Source organism: Gallus gallus, chromosome 1, assembly GCF_016699485.2.
Source record: "Gallus gallus isolate bGalGal1 chromosome 1, bGalGal1.mat.broiler.GRCg7b, whole genome shotgun sequence".
NCBI lineage: Eukaryota > Metazoa > Chordata > Aves > Galliformes > Phasianidae > Gallus > Gallus gallus.
In genome coordinates this window covers 83,833,142-83,859,180 of record NC_052532.1, presented here as the reverse complement: position 1 = coordinate 83,859,180, position 26,039 = coordinate 83,833,142, and the positions used below count along the sequence as shown (strand labels likewise).

General features: G+C 37.6%; 1 protein-coding gene across 1 annotated transcript; it reads right to left on the bottom strand.

Moving 5' to 3' along the window:
• Window positions 1–2,438: 2,438 nt before the first annotated feature.
• On the bottom strand, window positions 2,439–25,961 carry ATG3 (autophagy related 3). Its single transcript, NM_001278070.2, has 12 exons — window positions 25,814–25,961; window positions 22,334–22,375; window positions 18,888–18,937; window positions 17,581–17,651; window positions 15,799–15,906; window positions 13,327–13,376; window positions 11,560–11,641; window positions 11,045–11,079; window positions 10,183–10,335; window positions 9,384–9,511; window positions 3,846–3,914; window positions 2,439–2,706 (listed from the first exon to the last, which is right to left on the bottom strand). The coding sequence occupies exons 1-12, from the start codon at window positions 25,883–25,885 to the stop codon at window positions 2,625–2,627; spliced, it is 942 nt and encodes a 313-aa protein (NP_001264999.1). The 5' UTR covers window positions 25,886–25,961; the 3' UTR covers window positions 2,439–2,624.
• Between the last annotated feature and the right edge of the window lie 78 nt (window positions 25,962–26,039).

Genomic DNA, 26,039 nt, shown 5'->3' with positions numbered 1-26,039 from the left:
TAACCAGGTGACATGAGATTGAAAGAGTTTTAAATCACAAACCCTTGACAGAGCTGAAAGTGAACTCCAAAAAAGCGAGCTTCTTATAGAATAACTGCATATGTGCACACTTATAACAGCCACAGCCATTCAAGGTATTCTAGTTTTCTAGCAGCTGATTAGGCTGCTTGTTACCAAGCTGGTTAGAGCAGCTGCACTTTCCCACACCTACAAGGAACAGATGGATTGAATTTTCCAAATTCTAAATAAATAAATGTTTTTTTCAAGTATTCCCTGGAAGTTAATGTTTTTTTTTGGTTTTTTTTTTGTTTTTTTTTTTGTATTTTTAAAATATTTCACATAAACTGAAGAAAGACAGAATGTGACAATATTTAGTATCACTAAGGTTTATCCCTTTTCATCAAAACCCTTCCTCTATAGTAAAAAGAAATAAAGAAAACCACAACTTCAGTTCAGGTTCAATGAAATCAGAATTTTACCCAGGTTTCCACTGCAGTACCTGTAAACTAGGATGTACTCAGAAAAGTCTAAGACTGATACATACAGATCTAGAAGGCAAGTAAAAAGCCATAGGAACTATAAAATCTGCAGCAGAAAAAGCAGTCCAGAATAGCAGAACTTCTGAGGAACTTTTTAACGTAGAAGGAAAATTCAGACCATGTAGGATTTCCTAAAAGGTACAACTGAAGTTACTGTGTTTGTTCAAGTTTATAGCAGATCCTACAACAGCAATCTTCACTTAAAAAGGAATTTTTAATACTAGTGTCAAACAGAAGTAAATCTAACATACAGTGTAACTGCTGGAAGTGCATACACAGCAGCTTTTCAGGTCAGGTACAGCCACTCTGATATGCAGCCAAATAGAACATCATACATCCTAGTCACTGAGTACCTGCTTATTTTCATGGGTGGGATGGGTTTTATGGTACTCAAAATATATTAGTGCTACAAATTCAATAAGATATTAAATATCATGGTACTGATGGAAGCCATTTGCTAGCTGGCTTCAGTGCTGTTGCCCCGTTTATCTGAAACGGTCAGATAAAAAAGCCTTCAGTAGTTTAAATCGTGCCACTTACTTTCACCAACAGCCTGACTAAGAAGAAAGTCGTAATTATTATCTCAACATATTGGAAACCAGTGAAAAACTAATTCGTCTTCCTAAACGAGAACATTTTGGCAGAGCAAAGAAACAGAAACAAGTATCGATGCTGGTTAATTTTAAATAATAATATCTCTTTGGTCCCCTCTTGCTTAAAAGAATAAAGAGAATCTATTCACTGGGTGAAGAACAACAATTTCACCCGCTACCAAAAAATCCAAAACATCTTTGAAATGAATCTGATAAGGAAATCTTATGGCATGACTCAGTGGGTGTGGTTTTTATCATGTTTCAGCCAGCATTACTGTTCACTTACGTAGACATTGCTTAAATTCTGTCCAAGAAGGAAGTGAAGATGGATATCAAAAGAGGAAAGTTAATTTAAATACAGAAGAAAGAATTTGGTTACAGACTCTTATGTAAGAGCATGGTACAGAGGACAGCCAAGAGAGAGATCCCTTACGCCAGCCTTCTTCTTCAACAGTAAATTCAGACAGCCACAGGTATCCAACTTCAGATTCTCTTGCAGGGTGATGTTTGGGAGACAATGATGTTCTGATAGCTACACAGATTTAAGTGAACCTATGACATATACTTGATGACCCTTTCTCTCCATCAATGAAAAACTAACGTTGTGCAGGGAAAAAAGTGGCTGTGAAAACACAGATGTGTCTGTGATACCTGACTTCACAAACAATACCAGATACAGTTACCTCCAAAATGGAAACCATGCAATTGAGCTACCAGTTAGCATAGCGTAGGTCAAGGCAAGTTACCAAGACCAAACTTTGGTCTAACACAGCAATATTTATCCCCCCACCTTTAATCTGGAATTTTTTCAACACGACTGTTCTTGCCTTTATTAGAAGATGAACAGACTACAGATTAATATTATTTGTCTCCCCAAAAATTCCACCTCAAAATGCTAACCTTGCTCAAGTGTGAATATAAATTAGCTTTCAAAGCATGCTTATTTAGAGCTACTTTAGTTTAAGATGCAGTTAACTTTTCGTTACAAGATTATCACTTAATTTCTTTCAGCTTTAAAATCTTCCTACAGTTAGAGCAAACAGTCATTCACAACTAGGGGAAAACAAACGAAAACCAACAAGCAAGAAAACAAACAAACAAAAAACCCCTTAGCTTTCAGGTGAATTTAAATCAGAGAAAAATAAATGAATCACATTTTCAAGAATCATCTCAGCAACAAAGCCAAAAGCATAAAGATTCTACTAGTAAAGTAGACTAACTTCCAGTATGGAGGAAAAATAGCCTTCTGTCAAAATCATTTTGGAAGAATTATGAACAAAAAAATTCCACTTCTTATTGCAGTATGTATACGGGAATGAAAGTGATTTATTTATTACACACAAAAACTTTTATTAAAAAGGCTGGTAATGGAACATTTTATTTTAATCTATCAGCTTGATAAAAGGTTAATTACAGAAACTGTGTATAATGTATGTCACATGGATTGGTTATTTAAAAAAAAAAAGACTTGATAGAGGATCTTTTATCTTAGTTACATTGTAAAGTGCCTTGTGTAGTCATATTCTATTGTTGGAATGACTGCCTGTACAAATTTCAAGAAAATAAGAAGGTACCTGAATTTCTTGTTAAGGAAGAGTTGTAGTAGCTGGAAATCCCATAAAACAAACTAGAAGTCACATACAATATTTTGTTCAACTGTTCTTCTTGCTAACAGGAAAACAGCACTTAGAAATTATACAGTTAAAGCCTGGGAAATTAATACAGCAGATCTCTAGTAATAACATCTGGTGCTTGCCCAAATATACAAGTCTTACTTTTTCAAGATAAAGCAGGGAACCAGAAAACTGGTTCAATAACTTACAAATACCACACAAAAACATACAATGCCATTTACCAACTCAACATTTGTTATTAACAAATGCCAAGGTGAACTGAACCTAGCAAGGCTAATTCCTAGCTACCTTCCTGTAGCTGCAGGGAAAGCAGGCTTCTTCTCAGTTTCAGTGGCTCAGAAAAAGAAGTAAGCTGCTGTTCTGAAATACCCTTTGGAAGAGCTCCTTGCTGTTGATAAGAGAAGGAGAAATTAGCCTTGCTAAGCTCAGAAGTTTGCCTTTGAATAGGAGATCTTCTTAGTCTTCCCTGTATGTATGTTCCCTGTTCCCTGCACAACCTTCAAACAGTTGTTGGTCCCAGATTTGTAATGTTGAGTATTCTGGACAATTGTAAACAGAAGGATCTGTCCACTTGTGACTGAGGCAGACAGTGAAACAAAAATTAAAATAAATCATTAAAATCAATCTCGGAGCCAAATCTAATACAAAAGTAGTACATCTAATATTTCCAAATCTTTATTATGTGGTAATAAAAAAGCATGGATTCTCAAATTTCACTTAAATACGTACCAATTCTGGCCAAAGTCTTTGCAACTCCAGCCTTATCTTTTTAATACATCCTCCCTCACCAGGATCTCAGTTGCATACTCATAACTACATCCTTAACTGTGATGCAAACATTCAATCTTGTCCCTTCGATACTACTTGTTTTCCACTCTGGTTCCTAACACGCCCTCCCCAGAGTAGAAGTGTCCATTTACACAAAAGGAACTCATCCCAGAACTCTAATTAAGTACTACCACAAACAGTGGTTTATTGCTTTCACACACCACTGGATTCTAGTTTAGGAACCCTTAAGTAACAGCTCCTTACACTGAAAGAAATCCTTACAAATAGCATGCAGTAATGAAAAAGGATACATGTGAACTCCAAGTTCTCCTCCACCTTCTGCAACAGTCTCTATTATTTTCTTCATCACTTCTGCATGCCTGAAATACAGATTAGAAACAGTGAAAACATTTAAAAGAAAAAATAACTCCTTCTTCATCTCAATAAAATTATATTATGGGCAAATTAAATAGTTTTGGATGTTTAACTCCACAGCAGCAAGACGAAACTTTCAGTTTATTAACAGAGAAATCCCAATAATTACTGAAATTGAAGTGACGAATATAACATTTTCCAGCCTCCCACATTCACAAAGAAAAAAAACTTCCTATGCTACAGAGTAGACTGAGAGGCATAATGCAAGACAGTATATTTTCCTTGCTGCTTGTACAATTGTTATTTGTAAAATCACAAAGTCATCAGGAAAGTCTCTAGAAGGTAATCCTCACTAGAAGCAGCAAGCCACCACAAGTCCCCAGATGATCTCTGGAGGTGACCCTGAAATCACTGCAGCGTTTTCAGCTGCCTCTTGTAATTTTCAATATGCTTAAGAAACATTAAATACATAACTCATAGTTTCCTTGGAAATGTAGGGTAAGCCAACCCTACACAGAACACCTTTTATAAGAGTACTGGAATCACAAACTATCTGAGGTTAGAAACGTTTCTTGTCATTGCCTAATACTGTCAAGTCCAGCCTTTCCTGTACAAGGAATACTGCACAGTAAGCTAGAACAGATTGCTCAGGACCCTGTCTGATCTCATTTTGAACACCTCCATCAGGGAATGCTATAAATCTTTTAATGATCAGCCACAGTTCAGGAATAATGGTCTTGTGTTCAAGGTAGCTCTTCTATCTCATAAACTAAGGGATGAAGAACATACCAACTCAGAGGAGGAAAATACTGTATGGTCAATTGAAGTTTTAATTAAGACTTATTAACCCAAGGTTACACGGGTTGTGTTATGCACTTTCATCTATCCATCAGCTTTAAAGTCATGATTCTGTAGGCAGTCCTGACCAGAAAGGCCATATAGTGTTATGTATGCCCACCCATCTAACAGTGCAAGTTAGTCAACAGTAGCAGTTTAAAGTATCCATCCTGAAACAAACTATGTGTTTATAAGGACCAGGAATAACAGTCTGAATAACTTACTGAACATGCTTTGACATTATTATGCACATCCAAACAGCCTAAATAACTGACTAATAGTGACATTCAGTAATTATCTCTAAAGTTACTCATGCTGACAGTGACTGCAAACATAAGGAGGGAAGTTGTTGCAAAGTTACCAAGACACTTTGTAAACAGGAACTTATAAGTCTGGGAAATAATAAAGGTCAGCATTTGTCATTTACTGTGCTACTGGTCCTTCGAAAACAACTAATCATCACAGTTGATTCCAATTCTGGATCCTCATGATGCCACTGCAGAACTTATGCTCATGCAGGTACCTAGGCCAGGTGCTTCTTTTTAGGCATGTGGCCTCTGTTAAAACTTAAGTTTTATCCTCATCTGTTTATGGTGGGTTATTTTTTGCACTGGCATGGAGTACAAGTCACCACACAGCCATTTTAAGTCTTTTACAGTATTCTGGCACAACCTCATACATCTTAATGAGGATTGTTCTTTCCAGTTTTCTAAGGACTAGTAAAAGATATCCGGAATTCTCTAACAGCCACATAATGGTCATTCTTACAGTCTTACAGTTAACTTGTGAGAAACTTTGTGATTTAGAAGCTTTCAAAAGTTAGTTTCCTTCTACAAGAAAACTTTGAGAAGACAACATGAAGAATATGTAACGTAGAAATAAAAGAAGTGAGATAACTTTGGGAGAAGTGTAATTTGAAAAACCCTATCTAGAAATCTCATTATTACTCATATATTACTCATATATTATTACTGAATACTAGTTTCCCAGGAATAACTGGTTGCCTTAGCCCAAGGTAACTGTAAATGCTACGTGTTCACTGATGTTTGTTTCAGGACCTGTTTGTCTATCACTTGAGCTAACAAGTAGATCAGTAGATCAACATTTGAAACATCTACTAAAATCTCCTAATTTACTTACTGATATATTACCAACTCTTGATGTGTTTCAAGTAATGTCAGTTAACGTTCATATTCTAAGTAAAAAATACAGTTGTTCATATTGAAAAGAAATTGAGATATATAGAGTTAAGTCCATAAATAAAGAAATTGAGAGAAGCTGATTTCTTAGATTGATTACACTCTCATTAGTTTTTACTCTGTTGGAGGTTTTTGCTTTTGAAGAGAATAACAGAACTGTAGGAGTTGAAAGGGACCTCCAGAGATCAAGTCCAGTTCTCCTGCCAAAGCAGGCCCCCTACAGCAAGTTGCACAGGTAGGCATCCAGACAGGTCTTGCATATCACCAGAGAAGGAGACTGCACAACCTGGGCTGCTCATTCCAGTGCTCTGTCACCCTTACCATGAGGAACTTCTTTTGCATATTGGTGTGGAACTTCTTATGCTCCAGTTCATGCCCATTTCCCCTTGGAAGTAATTAAAATCTTTCAGAAGTAAATAAATAAATGAAATTAACCTAACAATGGAATTCAGCACAGTTGACATACTAACATTTTCTCAGTACCAGCTGAAAGGGAAACTTACAACACTGGAAAGTAAATGTATACAATAAAAACCATCCTGACCTATTGGGGGAAAACACAACCCACAAACCACACAACAGCAATACCAGAAATGATCAATTATTCACAGTTCAAAACAGTAAAAGGCCTTCTTCGGGACTTTCAGTGTAGTGGACAACTGTAAGCTTCTAGAACAAAGAGCTGAATTCAACACTCTTTAGGACAGTGTATTTTCAAGAGAAAACTATCCACAAACTTGACTCAGTGTCTGTAACTGCTCACACAAGGACATTGGTGGGGAAAAAAGCACACGTACCATCTTTAGTATAAACTTGCATAATCTTGACAGTTGACCGTAAAATCTACAACTCACCCTGAGCCTTACAATCACTTCCCTGCTGATAACTTACACTACGTAAGGTTAAAAGACTTCAAAAGCTTTTTAATTATCTATTATTATTATCTATTCTGAAAGAGAGGAAAATACGCTGTTGGAATTAGTATATGTAATTTACACCTAATTGTAAATGTGTTAGCAGTTAACTAGTTCGTTAAAACTAGTTGTTGGGTTTGTCATAAAGCCCACATAAATAGTGAGAACTGTGGTTAAACCAGTTTCCAGCAATTAATGAGGAAGTCGAATGCGTTCCTGCTGGTATCATAAAAATGCTGATAAGGAATACAACTTCCAGAAGAGCTGCAAGACGAACACTTTCAACTAACTACTTAAAATAGAAGCAATCTTAAGACACTGCCAGTGGCAGTCTCCCTCACGCCACCATCCCATTTCTTCCTGTTCTCTGACGCAGGACAAAAGGACATACGCATTGCAGGAAACAGCCAAGTGAGTTTAGGACCATGCAAGTACCCTACATTACACAATACATGTAATGTGTAGGGAAGCAACAGCAGCAGAGCTAGAAAAACACTAAATTAACAACAAAACATTTTTGACCTTTTAAAATATCTAAATAAATAAAATCTCAGAAGTCCAGACCTTAGCTATGAGCCTTATGAAATTAAGGAGACAGAATAGCTTGCCTCATGAAGCAAGAGAACATATTTAATGCTTTAAGAATCAAGCAGCATAAGGCAACCTAATTTAACCAAAGCCTTCATAACATTGGTACCTAGCAGTCACATAGAATATCATTTAAAACCACCATTTTAGATACACTATCAGTCACTTTCTTCACATTCTCAGCACAATACCTGCTAACTTAGACAATATCAACCAGTTGCCAGTCAACTAGATCACCTTGTCTTGTTTTTGAGAAGGCTACATAGTTTCCTCTACATTTAAGACTACGGACAAACTGATCCCACTGCAATATCAATCTTCCTTTTTTGTTCTTAAAAGACTAATTGCAACAAGTTTCATGATTCAAGCTGTTTCTCCGAGGGCAGATGTGAATTACGTAACAAAGTCACTGAAAATTTACTCACTTCAGAGAAAGAACACATACAATCACAGCTCTCCTTTTGGATTCAAAATTCAATCCAAATTCACAGGCTAATATGAAATTGGTTCTTACTCTACAAAGAAGTCTGCAAAATTAAACAGGATACACTGTAGTCACAGCCCAGTATATACCCCACAGTTTCTTTTGAGAGTGTTCTCCAACATGCATCCATCAGCACAGACTTCCTCACAACCCCTTTTTTAGCAGGTGTTTCAGCATCCACTAAATTAAGCCACTTCAGGAATGTTTTCTTCTTTGCTTTGGTTAATTGCCTTCCCAGTCAGTCTGCTAAACCTTCCTACATTCATCCCACCTGATTGTCCATCAAAAGCAAAGAACAGCATACACTGCCTTCTTTCCGAATCCTTTTTACAGCAGCAAAAGGTCTTCATCATTCTCCTCATTACCTGATAAACTCAGTATATGCTCAAATAAGAGGCCTGAGCACGTACTTAGTAATGCTTCCCTCAAATTTTTCAAGTTTCCAGCAGTACAGAGACCAGACTTCCTAATTCTGAAACAGTAACTGCACTTGACAACTCTTGACAGCTTTACTTCCATTAACTTCCTAAACAACTTTAATATTTAGGTTTCTTAGATATATGCAGAGTTTACTCCTTTTTCTGGCTTTCAACATGCCAGTAGTGAGTTCCATTCAATAATATGGTGTTCAGTGTAATATAATGACACAGAACCCAGAATTGTTTCTTCAAGCACAAAAGAAACTTATATGAGTGAAAGGGACAATCAGAATTTCTACTTATTTGTATAGTAAGCGTGTACATGATACAGGATTTTTTTTTCCTTTTTAATGAAAAAAAAAAAGAGAGAAAGCCCAAACATCTCCAAGATCTTGATAATTCCAAGATGCTGAAGAGTCACTCTAAGATAAAAGCCATTTTCAAAAACATGTTAGAAAAAAATATCCATGCAGCTAGTCTAACTACAAACTACTTGTATCTTGGGTGAGAAATTTGGAAATAAAACAGAAAATATCCTGAAAACACTTTTTTTTGAAACACAAATGCAAAACAGTTTTTCAGTGTGACAATTACAGGATCTCTACTTAACAGTTTAAATGACTTCTTGACGACAAGGTAGTAATGAAAAAGAGTTCTTTCACATTGAAATAATATTTTTCTGCTCTCAAAGTATACGCTATACTTCTGCTCCCCCCAAAAACAGCAAATGGAAGCACAGAACTTGCTTTATAGAGTTCTAGTAGTCTGCCATCTTCTGGAGTTTCTAGGAAAGTGGAGGAAGAGCAAGTTAAGCACAGAGAGCTCTAACTGCGTAATACATTTGCAGCAGTGAGCAGCAGAATGACCTCAGAAAAAAAGCTATATTCCGTATCTTATATACCCCCAGAAGCTAAGAGACCATTGTGGCAGCCAACTGTGGAAATAAGTCCAAAAAACCTGAATCAAAACCATAACAAGACCAGCAGAGAGCCTTATGTCTGCATCCCGCATCACGCTAGAAACAAAGACTCACCTGCATGGATGAACTGAGCACATGGGAGGTGGAGGAAGGTGAGGATGATTTTCAATGGTCACGGTTTTCTTGACATGATCTTGACTAATGTCTTCATACATATGCTCTACTGTTAAAGGCTGCCGTTGCTACAAAGAAAGAAAGGGAACATTCCATCAAAAGCATTACTAACAAAGAATTTCTTACTGCTTCTCAGTAATTCTAGCATCACGAACATATGTAGTACCATAAGTCACAAGTATCTAAATATACAAGAGTTCTGAAAGTACACTGAAAATACAGATTGTGTTAAAATTCATACGGTCTTGAAATAGTACTACATAAAATCTTGCTTTTAGTATATGAGGTGAATGGTAAATTCTATATACAATAACCAAGACCTTGGTTCCCATCTAGGTATCTGAATCATAAGCCCTCATCAACATTAACTCAAGAAACTTAGCTATTAAAAAGGAAGTGATTTATCTAATCTTTTTTATCACAAAAACACATCTGTTTAGTTGTCTAAATTGGCAGGGATTATTTCTCTTAGCTTTGTAGAGCAATAGCTTAAAAAATAAAAGTGCATAATCCCCCTTTTTCCAAATAAGCTTAGTACAATTTTTCAGTGAAATAATTTCTGTGTCCTGCAACCCTGAAAGCCCTGTCTGCAATCCTGCCTGCATAACGGCTTCCTCACCATTTCTTCCTTTGAATTTGCACTGTGAATGAGGAAGTAATAACAAAGCAGCCTTGTTATCTGACATGGTCTAATTTCACAGAAGTGGGAGACCAAACAAACAAAGAAACATTGCTATACCTCATCATATCCAAATAACCAGAGCCTTGGAGTTTGGTAATATTTGTCGTAAGTGATGTAGAGGTCATAAGTTCTAGTCTGTAGAATAGCATCTTCTCCTCCAACATCAACTTTAGCTTTAACTTCTACAATCTGTCTTGTGTCAAGCGTTGCCTGGTTTTCAAGGTGAAAATGACAACATTAGTGTAGTCTTGTTGTATTCCCTCTTGTCCCATCCTACGTAGCTAGATAGGGCTGCAGAACCAAAATTAATGTTCTTCAGTGAACATTCAGAAATATAGGCTTTTACATTTTGTTTTCAGTCTTCAAAGCAGAAATATAAATTTCTCTCCACTTTTTTTTTTTTTTTAAATATATGATTTCTCAAGGAAAGGTGCAACTATGTTGTCCCACCCCCTTCCCTTCTTCCACCAAAAACTTTTAAACAAAAAAGACTATCCCAAAGAAATTCACAAGGCAGGTCTCACATTATGCAGGTTTCATGGAAACCTCAGGAGAGTACCTCCAAATAATGATGCCCTATTTTCCCTCATTAGATTCTGGAGCGCGTATGTAATTAACTGAACCTATAAGCCACTCTGTCCACCACATACAAGCCTTAGAACAGCCACTGTGAATTGAGCATAGTATGTAAGCAGAGCAAAGTAGAACAGCAAAGAAAGCAAAATTACTGTGATCAAAATTTTTAAGGACCTAAGAGTTCAGGTAGTCAGGAAGGAGACAAATCCATAGGAAACCAGGCTCAGGAATCTCACTGCTCCTAATAACCTTATGTGAGACACTTGTCATCCTTATTTTTACTTTGCTTGTGCTCATACTGGTGATAAGCATTGTAACAGACAAGACAGTATAGTTCACTCACATCATCTGTCTCCAATAGCCCACTTTCTTCATACTCTGAAAAGAAGACCCATAAAATTCTGTGTTCAGTTCATAGCTAGTTGTCATCTTGCTCATTCTCATTATCACATGTATATAAACATGTTTTATTCACATAGATTTCCCAACCCCCCAAACCAGACTAAACCTTTTTAATACAAATGTGACAAAGTCTACAAGTATATGATAAACAATCCTTAAACAAGTGTTTCTTAGTTGACAGATTAAGTGTAGCCATGTAGCAGGAATGAAGCTATGTTAAATTTCTAATTTTTGTTTGCATCTGTGTTGCTACTCAAACCTACCTGCCTGTCATTAAGATTTCACCACACAAGTTAAACATGCATCAATAAGACCATACAAAAAGATAATAAAGGAGATCTGCCTGCTGACTATTGTTAGCATGCATTCTGTAAAAATAAAGTAGCATTCTCTTCAAGTGTACGACTATAGGTAAAGGCCTGAAATAAAGCGCATCCCATCCAATTAAGGAAATACCTTCCATGTCTGCAGCTTCTCCTTCATCTTCATCATCATCATCTTCACAGGATGCTGATCGCTCTGGTATTTTTATATTATCCTTTAGAAGTTAAATTGAAAGCACTGCTTTAAAGACAGCCACATTTAAGATGTATCTACATAGTCTAGTAGCCCAGGCAAATCAAATCAAAACAGCTATGCAAAAATGAAATAAAATAAAATAAAAAAACCTGCAATACTAACAAGGACTATACTGAACTCAAATATTTGCTTTAAAAATCCACTAAAAATTTCTCCTTTGACTTTGTAGTTCAGAATGATTCTATTTCTATGCAAAGAATAATCACAGTATTTACACAGCCATAATTTGTTTTCAAATAATCCACTTGCCTCATATGAAAGCCTTCAACTAAACATGTAGACTAAGACTTTCTACAAACTAAGCCACAAACAAGCCCTCAAACAACTTTTGTGGATAACTATGATAACATATGGATCAACATGGATAACAACTATGGATAACATATGAATCCAACAGACAATTCCAGAGAAATTCAGAGAGGGAGGCCTCAATTTATGTCAATGTCATGAAGACCTCAAGAGAATACTCAAAATAATGATTAGAATTAGGAGCTGCTCTAATTATAAGTTTCCTCACAGGAAAACAAAACAAAACATAATTAGTACATAACTATGTTGTTGAGTACTTTGGCAAACAGTATATAAGCAGAAAAAGATTTGCCATTCTGGATTGGCCCTGTGCTCCAAGAAATGAAGTACTGTACAACAAGCAGATTTTTTTCTATGTACAAAATAGAAGTGAAATCCTTAACACAACAGCAGCTACACATCCAATAAGGTTCTACAATTACATTTTGTAGAAACACCTCTAGATGATCCTTAAGAGTGTTTTCTCCACCCTTACGTGAATTGTCAAAAAGCGGTATTTTTACAATGTTCAGTACAGCCTCACTTGGATGAATTTCACAGTTAATCACATTAACGGTGCTTGAGTTGCTTACAACTGTTTGTTCTCTTTCCACCTAATCTTCAGAATCAAAAGATTCATGCTTGGATGTTTTCACACATTCTTAAAGGGCACAGATAAAACTCCACTTGAGCGCTGAACTCATTGTTAAAATCAATTTGTGCCTTGTGACATTCTCCCCATCTCTTAAGCGTGTTAGCTATTACACATATCCACTTCAGTTTCTGTTCTCAGTTTCATGAGGCCTTAAGTTTCAGATTTGGATCCTGCTACCAAGTGATTTTTTGGAAACATACAGAAGCCGATGACTTTGTAAGATATTTAAACAGCACTAATATGTCAGTGAACGTGAGGGCATAAGTCCATCAAAGAAGACTTAAAGAGTTTAAACACTACTGCAAGTGAAATTTAAAGATTATGAATAAATACATTACACTCCTGCATTATTTTTCCACAAAAAAAAATTATTTACGTTGGATCACCAATCATCAGCTTCTTGAGAAACAAGGGGAGTTATCACTGTAAATCCAGCTGCACTTTCAGTTTGTAGGTTGGCACAAGAGCACACTAGTTAAACACGTCCCACAAAGAACACCGCTCTGGTAAACACATGGTAATAAAGAAATGCACATGCTTAAATTAGTATCACAAGCTATGAAGGTCAGTGAATATCTGCAATCCATTTAGTCACAAAGAGTATTCTAAACTTTCAGAAGCAATACTAGATTGCTGCAGGTAAGATTTCTATTACCTTTATGTTCCATAATAAAGCAAAAGAAAAATTCCAAAGCAAGTACCTTACTGTCTAGTGTGATCTCCTTAACTGCTTCTGTTGCACCCACTATACCTGTTAATTGAACAAAAAGTTTGCATTAAAGAAGCCTGCTTCTTTGTTACAGAACACTACAACAAATGTTGCATCTCAGAAAGCGGCATATGATCAATTCCTACAACATCTCACAACAATTCTAGATATTTGAAAGGCTGTTTATTTGGTGTTGGTAGCATGCTTGGAGCTGGACATCCATAAACAAACCATGCTGGTAATGTGCAGCACAACAGCACAGCTCTTGTGCTGCAAACAAATTTTGTTGATGGAATACTGTTAAGTAATTTGGGTTTTCATTTTAAGGATCATTGGCACAAAGAATGAATTCAGGATGGGTATTCTCTCAGCTTCACAAGCAAGGCATACTTCATTAGTTACTTTGAAGCATCTTAAGGCAAAGTGTTGACAACAAAGCAGTAACATGGTAGCACACTATGCTTTTAGCTGAGAGGAAGTGGAAGTAAAAAACACCCCAAATCACTGTCGTATCAACACTTCAATGCCTCCCCATTAGATTCCCAGTTTTATTATGGCACTCATTTGCTGCTCTTTGGGATACTCGACAACATTCTGCTTTGACACAGTAAATGAATCTTCTTAACTGCTCAGGTGAGAAGTTATATCATTAAGGAGAGTGAACTTGAAATCAAGTCACTGTCCTGCAGAAATGCAAGAATGGACCTTAACTGTTTAAGGAAAAGGGATGTCAGGTGAATGCTGCTCAGAAACAATGCATTTCTAGTGGCAGTGTGATTACTTACATGTAGTTTTGCCCCACCCACCAAAAAACGTTGTTATAAAACTTATCAATACAGATAAAAGGAAATCTTTTTTTTTTTTATCTCCTGTGACGGTGTTCAGAGACCCAGCTACATGTAATTACAAGTCTTACAGCTGTACTAGCAAAGCATAGAAACCAAATCAGTCAACCCAAATAATCCTACCCAAATAAAACAAAGGAACAAAAAAACCACCCAAAAGTTGACAGAGCACGGAAGGAGAAGGAATACTTAATTCAAGAATATGAGAAAGCTATGTCTCAACATGACTTCTTCGGGGTGAGGTGTTCAATTATGAAGAGCAATACAGTGAAGAATTTCCAGTGATCAAAAATACACATTTACAGAAGCAAAGGCCTTCTTCTTGTAGCCCTGTTCTCCCCAGTATGGCTAAATTATTTAGTGAGAGAAGATTTGCCAGAATACAGCAAAGGAAATTACACTTGAAAAAAGTAAAGTTGACTGAAATATATTCCAGCTTTGGAGACAGTAGAAGACAATGTAATTGAAAGACTGAATTTAATTAACTCGTTACAGCTCATGAAGAAATGGATTAAAACTAATAAAACTGCCATTTCTCAGAAAAAGACAATCTGGTTTATTAGAAGCTGTGCTAGATAGGATCATAGAATCCTAGAATGGCTTGGGTTGGAAGGGACCATCAAGCTCCAAACCCCCACCACAGGCAAGGCCACCCACCTCCATATCTAATATTAGACCAGGCTGCTGAGGGCCCCATCCAACCTGGCCTTGAACACCTCCAGGGATGAGGCATCCACAGCCTTTCTCGGCAGCCTGTTCCAGCGCTCACTGCTCTTCTGCTAAAGAAATTCCCCCTGATATCCAATCTAGATCTTCCCTCCTTCAACTTAAAACCATTTCCCCTTGTCCTGCCATTATCTACCCTTGTAAAGAGATGGCTCCCTCCTGTTTGTAGGCTCCCTTTAGGTACTGGAAGGCTGCAATGAGGTCACCCTGCAGCCTTCTCTTCTCCAGGCTGAACAAGCCTGATAATGAGACAGATCCATGTAAGCCATAGGTTTTAGACACAAGCTCATTTAAAGACTTCACATAAAAAAGGATCAACTTTCACAGTAATCACTTTATTTAACAATATTTTTAGCCCCTCAAATGACATCAGATATTAAGAGCTGTTTTCTAATTGTTCCCCTTTGTAACTCAAACCCAACAAATTAACAAAATGGGAAATACTACGATCATTAAGTCTCTTTGCATCATTATTAAGATCTCAAAATCCTTCACACGCAATCCTACTAGAAGTAGAAATTAGTACGTTCTTGAAATATATTTTAAACCAGCGTTCTCTTTAAGAGATCTTCTTGCTAAAGAACGAGCCGGTAGGCAGCTCTTATCCTCCCCCCTCCCAATAACTTCCTAGAACTTTTCTAAGAGAATACCAAAATAACTAAAATACTGTTGACATCTCTGAAAAGCAGTCTATTGCAGACACATATGGGCATATAGTTAAATACCCAAGCAGTCATATACAAAGCACGTGGGTTGCTGGCACAGTAATAAACTTTCTTCCAGCTTAGATACTAATACGCAGTCATCTACATAAGAAAGATTTTACTTTCTAATAGTGGAAACTGACAATCTTATTGATTACCAAATGCAAAGTTTGAAGCAAGACTGAATACCTGCATTGTGAAAGGTGTCTACCCATCCCCCATCACCATCGTCTTCTTCTATAATTGCTTCCTGTTCATCTGAGTACTCCATCTGCTTGCACCTTTTGTAGCACGGTACTGCAAAAAATTGCAAAACAAGATGACTGCAGCCGTTCCTATACAAAATCAGATCAACGCAAGAATTTTTTCTACAAGGTATTCTGAAATATAGTTAGCTCATATCTTTATTTAAGGAATCCCTAGATATGTATTTCAAATGGAATTATTTTGATGAGCTGTAAGTGGTGTTTTATCTCACTACAGCACATCACTTTTTTGAGTTGCTGCAAGTTCATTCTTCTTCTAACAATTGGAACTTTCACCCAAACTCAAAAGTACCAGAAAGAGATTAACTTCTTGTGTGTCTTTATGCTACCTATTCATTTGCTAATAACTAAGCTATTGCTAAACACTGAACTACTTCTAGCCCAAGTACAACTTTGCCTATATTACGGTCAGTTTACTGAGCTGATTTGTCTCTAGAATTCTTTTAAAGTTTGCATCAGATATTTAGTGTTAAACATACCTAATTTATCATGCTAGTTAACATCTACAAGTTTGGAAGAGGCTAGAATTAATATGTTAATTAAAGTAACTTCAGCAATATGTATTATATTGCCATTTAAGTACAGATTTAAATATAATTTTCAGAAAATAGTCACAGAAAATGCAGATCCAGTTAAGACAAAGCAGACACTTTCCAATTGCATAAACAAGGAGCACAACAAAAATGCTCATTTTCAGAAAGAGAGAAGGGAGTTGAAAGTCACAGCGAAAAAACGTTCTTCAAAGACTTCCAAGATGAAGTCTGTAGAGTGGCTTTTGGCTTCACCCTTAACTCACAACTTCTACTCAGGTGCTTGGCCAGTGAGTCACTACCAATAGAAATAACACGAACACATTGCTTTAAAATGTGGCCTAGGAAGCTCACAGCAATTTGGTACCCTGGAAGGAGTAGAAAGGATAAACAAAGTAGATCACCTGGCTATTCAGCTATCAAGACTATCTCACGGAAGTCTGTCCAACACTAGCACTAACATCTTCATATGAAAGTTCCCTGCAAGACTCCAAAAGCCTGCAAGTGACATCAAAGTATGAAATACAACTTCCTACAGGTAAAATACTTTTGAGGACCTTCATAGTATTGCAGGTACTTCTAATTACATTATCTTTGACACATTTTGACACAAAATCTCTCAAGAAAACAATTTTATCACAGTGGTGCCAATATACAACAGTGTACAGGTCTCTCCTGTATTTTATTTAAAAGGTAGTTACCACAAGTATTATACGTACACACAACTGTGAATCTGATGAAAACTGGATTTAAAACTGTATTTTATATAATCATTATTGAAAGGAATGATGACATCAGTTATGCATTCAACTAGAAGCATTGGTATCACAATTCTGGGAACTTCAATAACCCAAGATTTCCAAAAGTAGGAGTAAAATACACATATTTCTTTTTAAAAACCAATTATGATCTGAAGAGTGGGGAAAAAAAAGATAGACAAGGAGGTTTATGGCATTTAAGCTTCATTTTTACTTCATCAAAAGAAACTGCACTGCTGGTATAAAGTCCTGGTAACAACTGATAAAAGGAAAAGAGTTTAGATGTGCAGGAAAAACTTCTAGTATCACAAGGACAAAATATGCTTCTCTTGCCAATACAGGCAATGAGTAGAGTTGACAGCACAGTCAACTATGCTGTCAGTCCTAAACACACTTAAATTTCAACTTCAGCCTTACCATTTTTAGTTACCAAAAATTGTTTGTCTGTTGGCAGATAAGCCTTGACTTTTAGTTCTTCTCCTGAAGCCCTGCAAAACAAAGCGCACCACAAAAAGGTTGGGAATTTGATGATGTGCAAGCAAAAGAACCCTATTTTCAATCTACATCAAGAGTATTTTATGCACTCCTTTTGAACTTTTCACAGAATTTGTTTGCTACGACTTTGCCCTTGACTATATGGAGACTTCAATATCTGTATGAGATGTATGAGATATTTTATCAAAAAAAGTTGGCCATTCCTAAACTATCAAGTCTTGGATTACAAATATTTTCTGCTTCAATAACCACCTTCACTTTGAGATAGACAAGCAAAGATGGGTTGACAGAACAATCTAGTCTATAAAAAACATACTAGAATCAGCAACAACATAGTATCAACCATCTCTAGAAAGCAACTTCAGAAAAAGAAATGGACTTCTGAAGATATAAAACTTGTCCATGGTAACCAGAGCTCCAGTTATCTTGCTAAGCTCACATTATTCAGAGCACTTTCTTTTATCTTCCTTGCTTTCTGGTTTGGAATAAAAGTCTTCTAATCTTCTAAATAGCCTGCTGCAAACTGCTTATGCACAGACATGATTCAACATCTTATTTTTTCTGAAGAAGACAGTAAAAAAGGCAAGAAACTGATTCAAGTATAATAATTCTTCCTTCAGCTGTTCATGGTCCATTATACCAACTGCACAGTATGATTAGTTTTATAATGCAAGGTACTAATAAAATGTAAGAAAGTACCTTATTTGCACCCCCTACTGTGTGTGAATAACAAGGGATTTCCCAGAACAAGCATAGCACAAAGCAACCTGGTGTGGGCCAACTTGAAAATACTTAACCAAACTCTTGCTTAAAACATACCAATTCCAACTTGTTCTTAGCAATTCTGGTTGGATGTGGCCTTTGCATTTTTTTAATAACCAAAGACAAACTTGGGGAGAGATACTGCTACTGCAGCTAAATACTAAAAGCATGCATGGTATGTACTAGTTTATTTCCACCAGAGCCTTTGGAGAACAAAAAAAAAAACCAAAAACCAAAAACCCAAGACCACAAACACACCCTTACTTCCCCTATTGCTACAAAGAACAATAAAAAAGATCCGTTTGACTTAAACTTCCTAAATCTTCATCATAGAGATAGAGTAGATTGTAGTGCAAGAGTCAGAGTAATATTCCGAAATGAGACAATTGTACAGTTGTATCCAATGGAAACACACCAAAGCATCGGTAGGGAAACTGACTTTGTGCAATTCTTGTGTGTTTACTTACCATTGCCAAGTAGGACAGTGGTGAACTAAGTGATCGCCAGCTGCGACAAACTGTTAAGGCAAGAAAAAATTAAAGAACTGTTAAATATAGCATAAGAAAGCAACGTGCAATTCCTGCAATACTACTACTATTTCAGTTGTATATTCCTCTGATACTTATTACATAGTTAATCTGTCTATACTAGTTTAATGCTTTCTTTAAACTATTCTTCAGCTAATCATAATGTCTTACAAAACTAAATCAGCCTCACCTGAAGGAAATGCATACTAACCATTGTTTCCTAGTCCAAGTTACATTGTAGACTTTGTAATGAATAAATTATTTTTATTTGCTACTCTTCGCGTTTCACAAAGACACTGAAGAGATGAATATGAGATGAATAACCAAACTGAAGCTTTCCATCCAAAATCAAACCAGTAAAAACATTTATGTATATTTATTTGACTTTCAGCTACAAAAAAAAAAAAGTTTAATTCTCTTCTAGCGTCCAAAGCAATTTTGCAGCAAGAATAGAAGTGAGACTGTCACTATTTCATTGAACTAGTGAGATAACTGCAACAGAGGAGTAAACAGTATGCTTTAAGAAATGAGCACCAACCATCATATTTCACCAGTGACATTTACTAGATATGGATAACCATGCATTTAGTTAGTTGAAAAAACTTAGGTAGAGCTTTGTTCCAAAGAAATAACTTTTAAAATAAATCTTCACTCTACTTTTTCTTAGTATCAAAGATAACAGCTATTTCACCACGCAAAAACTGTACCAACTCAAAATCTACCCAGCATATTCTAACCCACTGGGCCTAGTTTTCCTACACAAACTGTGAAAAGGAAAGCTGCATTTAAGAAAAATGATTTCTGTGCTCCATGCATTAGTTCAATTTGGAAAAAAGGTACACACCTAATGCTACAGTTCTTCTCTTCTCTTAAAATGCCAGTTTACAACAATATATTTGTAAGCTGCCCACAAGGCATTATGGAGTGACACAGCAAGCTTGCAGCATAAGCATCAGCTATTTTCTCATTGTGCCTTCCAATGCAAGGCTCAGCACACAGTGGAAAACACCAGATCACGTATTGCATGAGTTAGCAGATTTGATCTCTGCAAAAGCAAACAGATTCAACCATTCTCCAAGAGAAGCCTCCAGTTGAAGTGAAATTTTCAATTTAAGGAAAACAGTAATACCTCTCAACACATAGGGAAAATAAAAAAATGATAATAATAAACTAGGCTTTACATAATAGTAAATACCACATGAAACTTCAGAATCATCTAAAATTCTCTGTCCAGGAAACTGAAACAGTGCTTGCAGCTTCACTGTTAAAAGACATTATTTAAGATGAAAAAAATCGAAGTGTTCTTTACACGTCTTGTGTAAAGCAGAAACCTAAAAGAATCTCTAAATTTCACTTGCATTTTTCTTCAGCTTGGACTGCATAATTAAATCATGTGGTTTCACTTTTTATTTCTACTGTGCTTCTGCTGTTGTACCTCAACTGGTAACACAAAAGTGACAAGGGAACAATTTTAGGACAACATCTTACTTCTACTCTTGAAAAAAATGATTTTAAAGATTTGCCCATCCTCACATATGAAATTTAAGGGGCTATCTTTATGAGTTATTAATTAACAAGAACACATAACAGACAAGAACTTGCTAAAATTAAATCAATTACACAGATACAAAAAAAAGAGTACAAATGTTGAATTTAATTAGCCATCATTAGTGTTATCATCATAGAATGGCTTGGGTTGGAGGGGACATCTAATATCATCAAGTTCCAACCCCACTGCTACAGGCAGGGACACCTCCCACCAGACCAGGCTGCTCAGAGTCCCACCCAGCCTGGCCTTGAATATTGCTAATAGATTCATCTTCACAGACAAGCCACAAGATCATAGAATCATTAAGGTTGGAAAAGACTGATAAGATCATCCAGTCCAACCCCAACTCATCCCCACCATGCCCACGAAGTCATGTCCCTCCTCACAAAGTTTACCACAGTGGTGAGTGTCTCAGACTAAGATGCAGGAAAAACAAGTTCAATTGAAGTTCATTACCCAGGAAATCCAAACTCATTCAAAGATAACATCCTAACATCATCACAGATGACTTCAACTCTTCAGCAATCACTATTCTATGAAGAACAAACCATCAGTGAGTAGAAAAGGGTGTCAAAGAGACAATAAGCAGCTCCATGCTTCAGTCCTACCTAAATTTAAGAAAACAATTTGTCTTGCTGGATAACCACTTCTCTTGAGTACAGCTTTGAAGGATTCAATTTATTCATCCTATCAAGCATCTGTGTTTACACAGATAATACATATTATTTGCGTTATTTTACTAACACATAAATACTGCAAACAGCTTAATGTAGTACAGAGTGGTTCTTGCCACTATTTTCTTTCGGTTCTACAACTGAGTTCTCTCCTTCAGATCAAGAAGGGATTAGGCACCAATACATTCATTTACACTTCCTCTGTAAAGTTATACTTGTTTTATATACAGACAATAAATATGTTAGTACATAAAATATATAAACACCTACACACATACATATATTGTTATCAACACAGCAGAACACTTTGTTACTACGCCTGTTCTTCTGAGTACTACTCTTCTGGATGACAGAGAGCACAAATGCTTGCATATCTCAAACACAGCAGAAAAATACTAGCTACCAAAATCAGGAAAAACACTCCTGCCCATACTAGCTGCAATTGGTTCAATTTCATCTTCACATTTGTAAGTCATCACATTTTTCTTTCATTCTACTCAACACTCTGAACACTGTTCAGTAAGGACAATGTGTTTTCAGAACAGTAGCATTGTAATGTGAGAAGAAGCATAACCGGGGAGTCCAAACAGCACTGCATAATCAGTGTTTTTACAATTCTATAAAAAAATCATTTTTTTTCCTTCTTCCAAAATTGCAACTGCTTGGTAGCATGAAGCAGCCTACAGAGGGGAAAAAAAAAAAAAGGATAAAACTAAAAGCATTGAATGCTTACTGTGGACACGCATGCACAATGATTTAGCCATAGTCTTGGAAGGAACCAAAAGTGAGGTAAGCGAGATACAGTAATAGGACTTATCCCTTGAAACGTTTATGGGAAAAGCCTTTCAAATAAACATACTGTTGCTAACTCCCAAGACAAATGGAGCTGTTGGCCCAGCAAAAACTTTCTTACTAATGTTTTAGGACATAAGACAGGAAAAGACATCACACGTTCAGATCTCAAGGAGAATTCTGATGCTGATCTACTTCACCTGTAGGGTAAGAATCCCATTTAGAGCTTTCACATTGTGGAAATTGTTTCAAGAAGGAATACTTAACTGACAAAGAGGTAAACTGTTTGAGATGAACACGGAGCACTTTGAGTAAAACTTAACAGTACTTTCATGCTTTCCAAATGTATTTCAAAGGTTCTAAATACTTACTTCTTCAGGTGTAATGACTCCAGTTTCTTTAAATTTGGACTCCTGCAATAAAGAAAAGGTAGAGATTTTGAGCTTGGCTGGCAAAACAACATACTCACTTTCCCGGTGACAAAAATATCTGCTCAGTCCACATAGACCTGCAAAGCAGCTTGGAGGCAGCCTCTGCTTATGCCGATACCTCCATATCCTATAACATAAGGCCTGATAATATTACTTTGTAGCAGCCTGGGGGAGGGGAATGAGGTTCACGGTAAGATTACAAAGTTGTTTTGTCGGTACCCATTTTTAATTTATTATTTTTTGCTTTTGATACAGCCAATTATGTCAATAATAATAATAATATATTGTAAGAATAATAATAGAAAGAAAATAAGAAAAAAGAAGACACCTTACACTCTATTACATTTACCAGCTAGAGACAGAAAAGCAGCTGGAAATAATCGCCTTCAGAGTAACAATTTTGAGACTGTTTAAAACACTGAATGACAGTGTAATGCATCAATATGTGGGTTTCTAGGTAAGAAAGGTCATAAAATGAAGGACTGAACCAACTTTCACCTATGGTAAGAAAAGTTGCAATGACTCTGTTACTGGCTTTTTTTGTACCCATTTTGTTTTGATGCCTTCATTATAAACACCACTGAACCAGTTATGATTACAACAGATGGCAAATAGCCACGTGATTTAGTTTAGCATAGAAAAATTAAGAACTGTTGCATTAAAGACAACATCTATAAAGTTTAAGGCTACATTTTCAGCTTCATCAAATTTAGAGAGAGAGAGAGAACTCTGTGATTCATTTATGTTTTTTCATTCAGAGAAGCCTCAAGGAAACCTGCTGTTTTCCAGCTATTTAAGAACAACTATTGAAAGAATATAAGTTTTCAGGATGGCATAGCTCACTTTTCAAGTCATCAATTACTACATAACTTCTTGCCCTGCAGAACCCATGATTCTTTCCATCAAGACTAAAAGCAGCAAATGCAAAGGATTTTATGTTTGGCTACAACTTCAGCAGGTTCAGTCACTAGGAAAGCATTAAAGGAAACCAGCTACTGCTTAACTTAGTTCTGACACTCGACCCTGGTGCACACTACCACCTGTGCTATATAAAGGGAAACAAGTACACCTATTTCACAGAATCATAGAATCACAAGGTTGGAAAGGACCTACAAGATCATCTAGTCCAACCATCCTCCCATTACCGTTGCTACCGCAAGCTACTAAACTGTATCTCATAGCTCCTCATCCAGATGCTTCTTGAACACTGCCAGGGACAGTGACTCCACCACCTCCCTGGGCAGGGGAGGTATTCATGAATACACCTGATTCCTTTCTCTCCCATTATGTCTCTAAAGAAGAGGCATTTAAGTGAACGATTAACGATAAAGAAACTGGTTGTTGTGCAGACATTGCTATATGCATTGCTATATGCAGTTCACAAAAATCAAAGAAACCTGAAGAACCACAATTTGGATTACTATAAAAACTGAGAACTCCTGATAACATATTATGCAACACCACATTACAGTCAACTTACTATTTAACCTCAGAATTATCCATACACATCATGCAACAAGAATAAGCTTGTGCTTGTGTTAGTAAAAATATAAAATAACCACTCTCGATTCCCAAAGGGTAAATAATTCACTTTTTTTAATCTATGTGCATCATGTGGTATGCAAGCCTAGCATGAGACACAGTAGCTAAAGTTAACTTCTGAAGTTAAGAAATCAGAGCACTTGCTTAAATCTGCTTGTAAAGGGAATACATACATGTTATCATCACCTCCCACGCATGAGAAGTTCCACAGCCCCCCCAGCACATCTGAGCACAAAAACTCCTCTGCTATTCACATAATAAAATACCAGTTGTGCAACAGCCATAGTGCAGTGAAAAAGTCAAATTTCCACACAACTTCACAGCAGCAGATGGGTCACACTGATGGTCAAATCTAAAGAGACACACTATCCAGGCAGGAGCATGTTATTTATTTTAAAGGGACAAGTTCAGTTAATAACTGCGTATCACTGACTTCTGTCCAAGGATCCAGGTTGCACAGTACAAGTCACGTAGAAGGCCATGCAGCAAAACTATAGCCAGAGAGCTTGCTGTTGTAGGCAATTACAGCAGACATACAATGGTTGCTCCAGAAGTAGTGCCCCCTATTTTATTATGTTGGTCTACGATGTCAGAGCCAGACGCAGGTGATATAGCAGTAGGGGTTGAACCTTCCCACCAATATTCCATTACACCTGGCTGCCACGTGACAGATGGCAACAGAGGGGCAGTATGATAAAATGGCGTCCAACATGGGAGCGTGGATGAAACAAAGGTGTGCCACTGAATTCCTTCATGCAGGAAAAAATGGCTGCCACTGACATTCACTGACACTTGCTGAACATTTTTGGAGACCAGACAGTGGATGTGGGCATGTGGGATGTGGGTGGTGTGTTTCAGCAGTGGCAACAGCTGGTCACCTCCAATGATGCGTATTTTGATGAGTGGCACGTAGGCTCTTGTTCGTTGCTGGCAAAAAACGCACAGCTAATGCTGGTGCCTATGTTGGGAAACCATGATTTGTAACTGAGAATTTTCTCTGTCAAATAGTGTTATTGTACTCTCTGCAACTGTTGTAGTTTCCACGGAAATAAACAGAAGGCATTACTTTCAGAGTGACCTATGTATTTTAACAAAAAGATGGAAAAAATCTGAAAGTCAGTAGTGAGAGAAATGCTGAGAAGTTAAATATTCCCATACAAAGTTGAGTTTTGCAGAGGAAAATACAGAGGAAAACAGAAGGTAGAAGAGAGTGCAGAGCTGAGAAATGGAGAAAAAAAAACAACAAAGCACTTCCTACCTACCTACACAAGCAGGAATAGATGTGCTGTACACCTTTATAAGCACATTATTAGAGGAGACCATCAGGAATTTCTACTGGATGCTGTTATGTTGTGCAGCCGCTTCCATTTATTTAGCAATGCTGATACAGTCAGCTACGCTACACAGCTTTATATCTGCACACACAACGGAGACATCACAAGTTTCTTTCCTGGCAGCTAAGAAAGCTACACTCCTACCCAAAAGACCTACCGCTACCCACCCCCGAAACCATGCTGAAGCCTACCGTTACACAAGCACACTCGGGTCCCATTCCCACTCACAGCGGCGGTTAACGTTCAGCCACTTCAGCACAAACCGATGGCAGACAAGCCGTTCCCCCAGCAACCCGCCGCCTCCCGAGGCCTGCCACCCCCCCGGGGGATGCTCCAGCCCTGACGGGACGCAAAGCGCAGCTCAGCCCCAGGGAAGCACGCAGCTGCCCGGTCCCTCCTTTGGAGCCAAGTCGCTGAGGCGGGACGGCCCCCTCACGACCCCCGGGGCGTCGGCGCGGCCTTCACGAGGAGGGCACCCACCCCTCCCCCCCGGAACGGTCCCGACGCCTCAGGGAGCGCGCGCGCCCTCCGCGCAGGACGGCACCTTGAGGACGGGAGTGAGGTACTCGGCCACCTCCAGGGCCTTCCCCTTCACCGTGTTGATGACGTTCTGCATGCCGCCGCCACAGGGCCACGGGAGCGATCGCCGCAGCCAACGGTCACGGCGGCACCGGCAGCCCCGCCCCTACCCCGGCCCCAGCCACGTGACCCGCCGCCCTTCCCCTCGTTCCCCGCTGCCCGCCCCGTCGCGCGCACGACGGGCCGGCGCT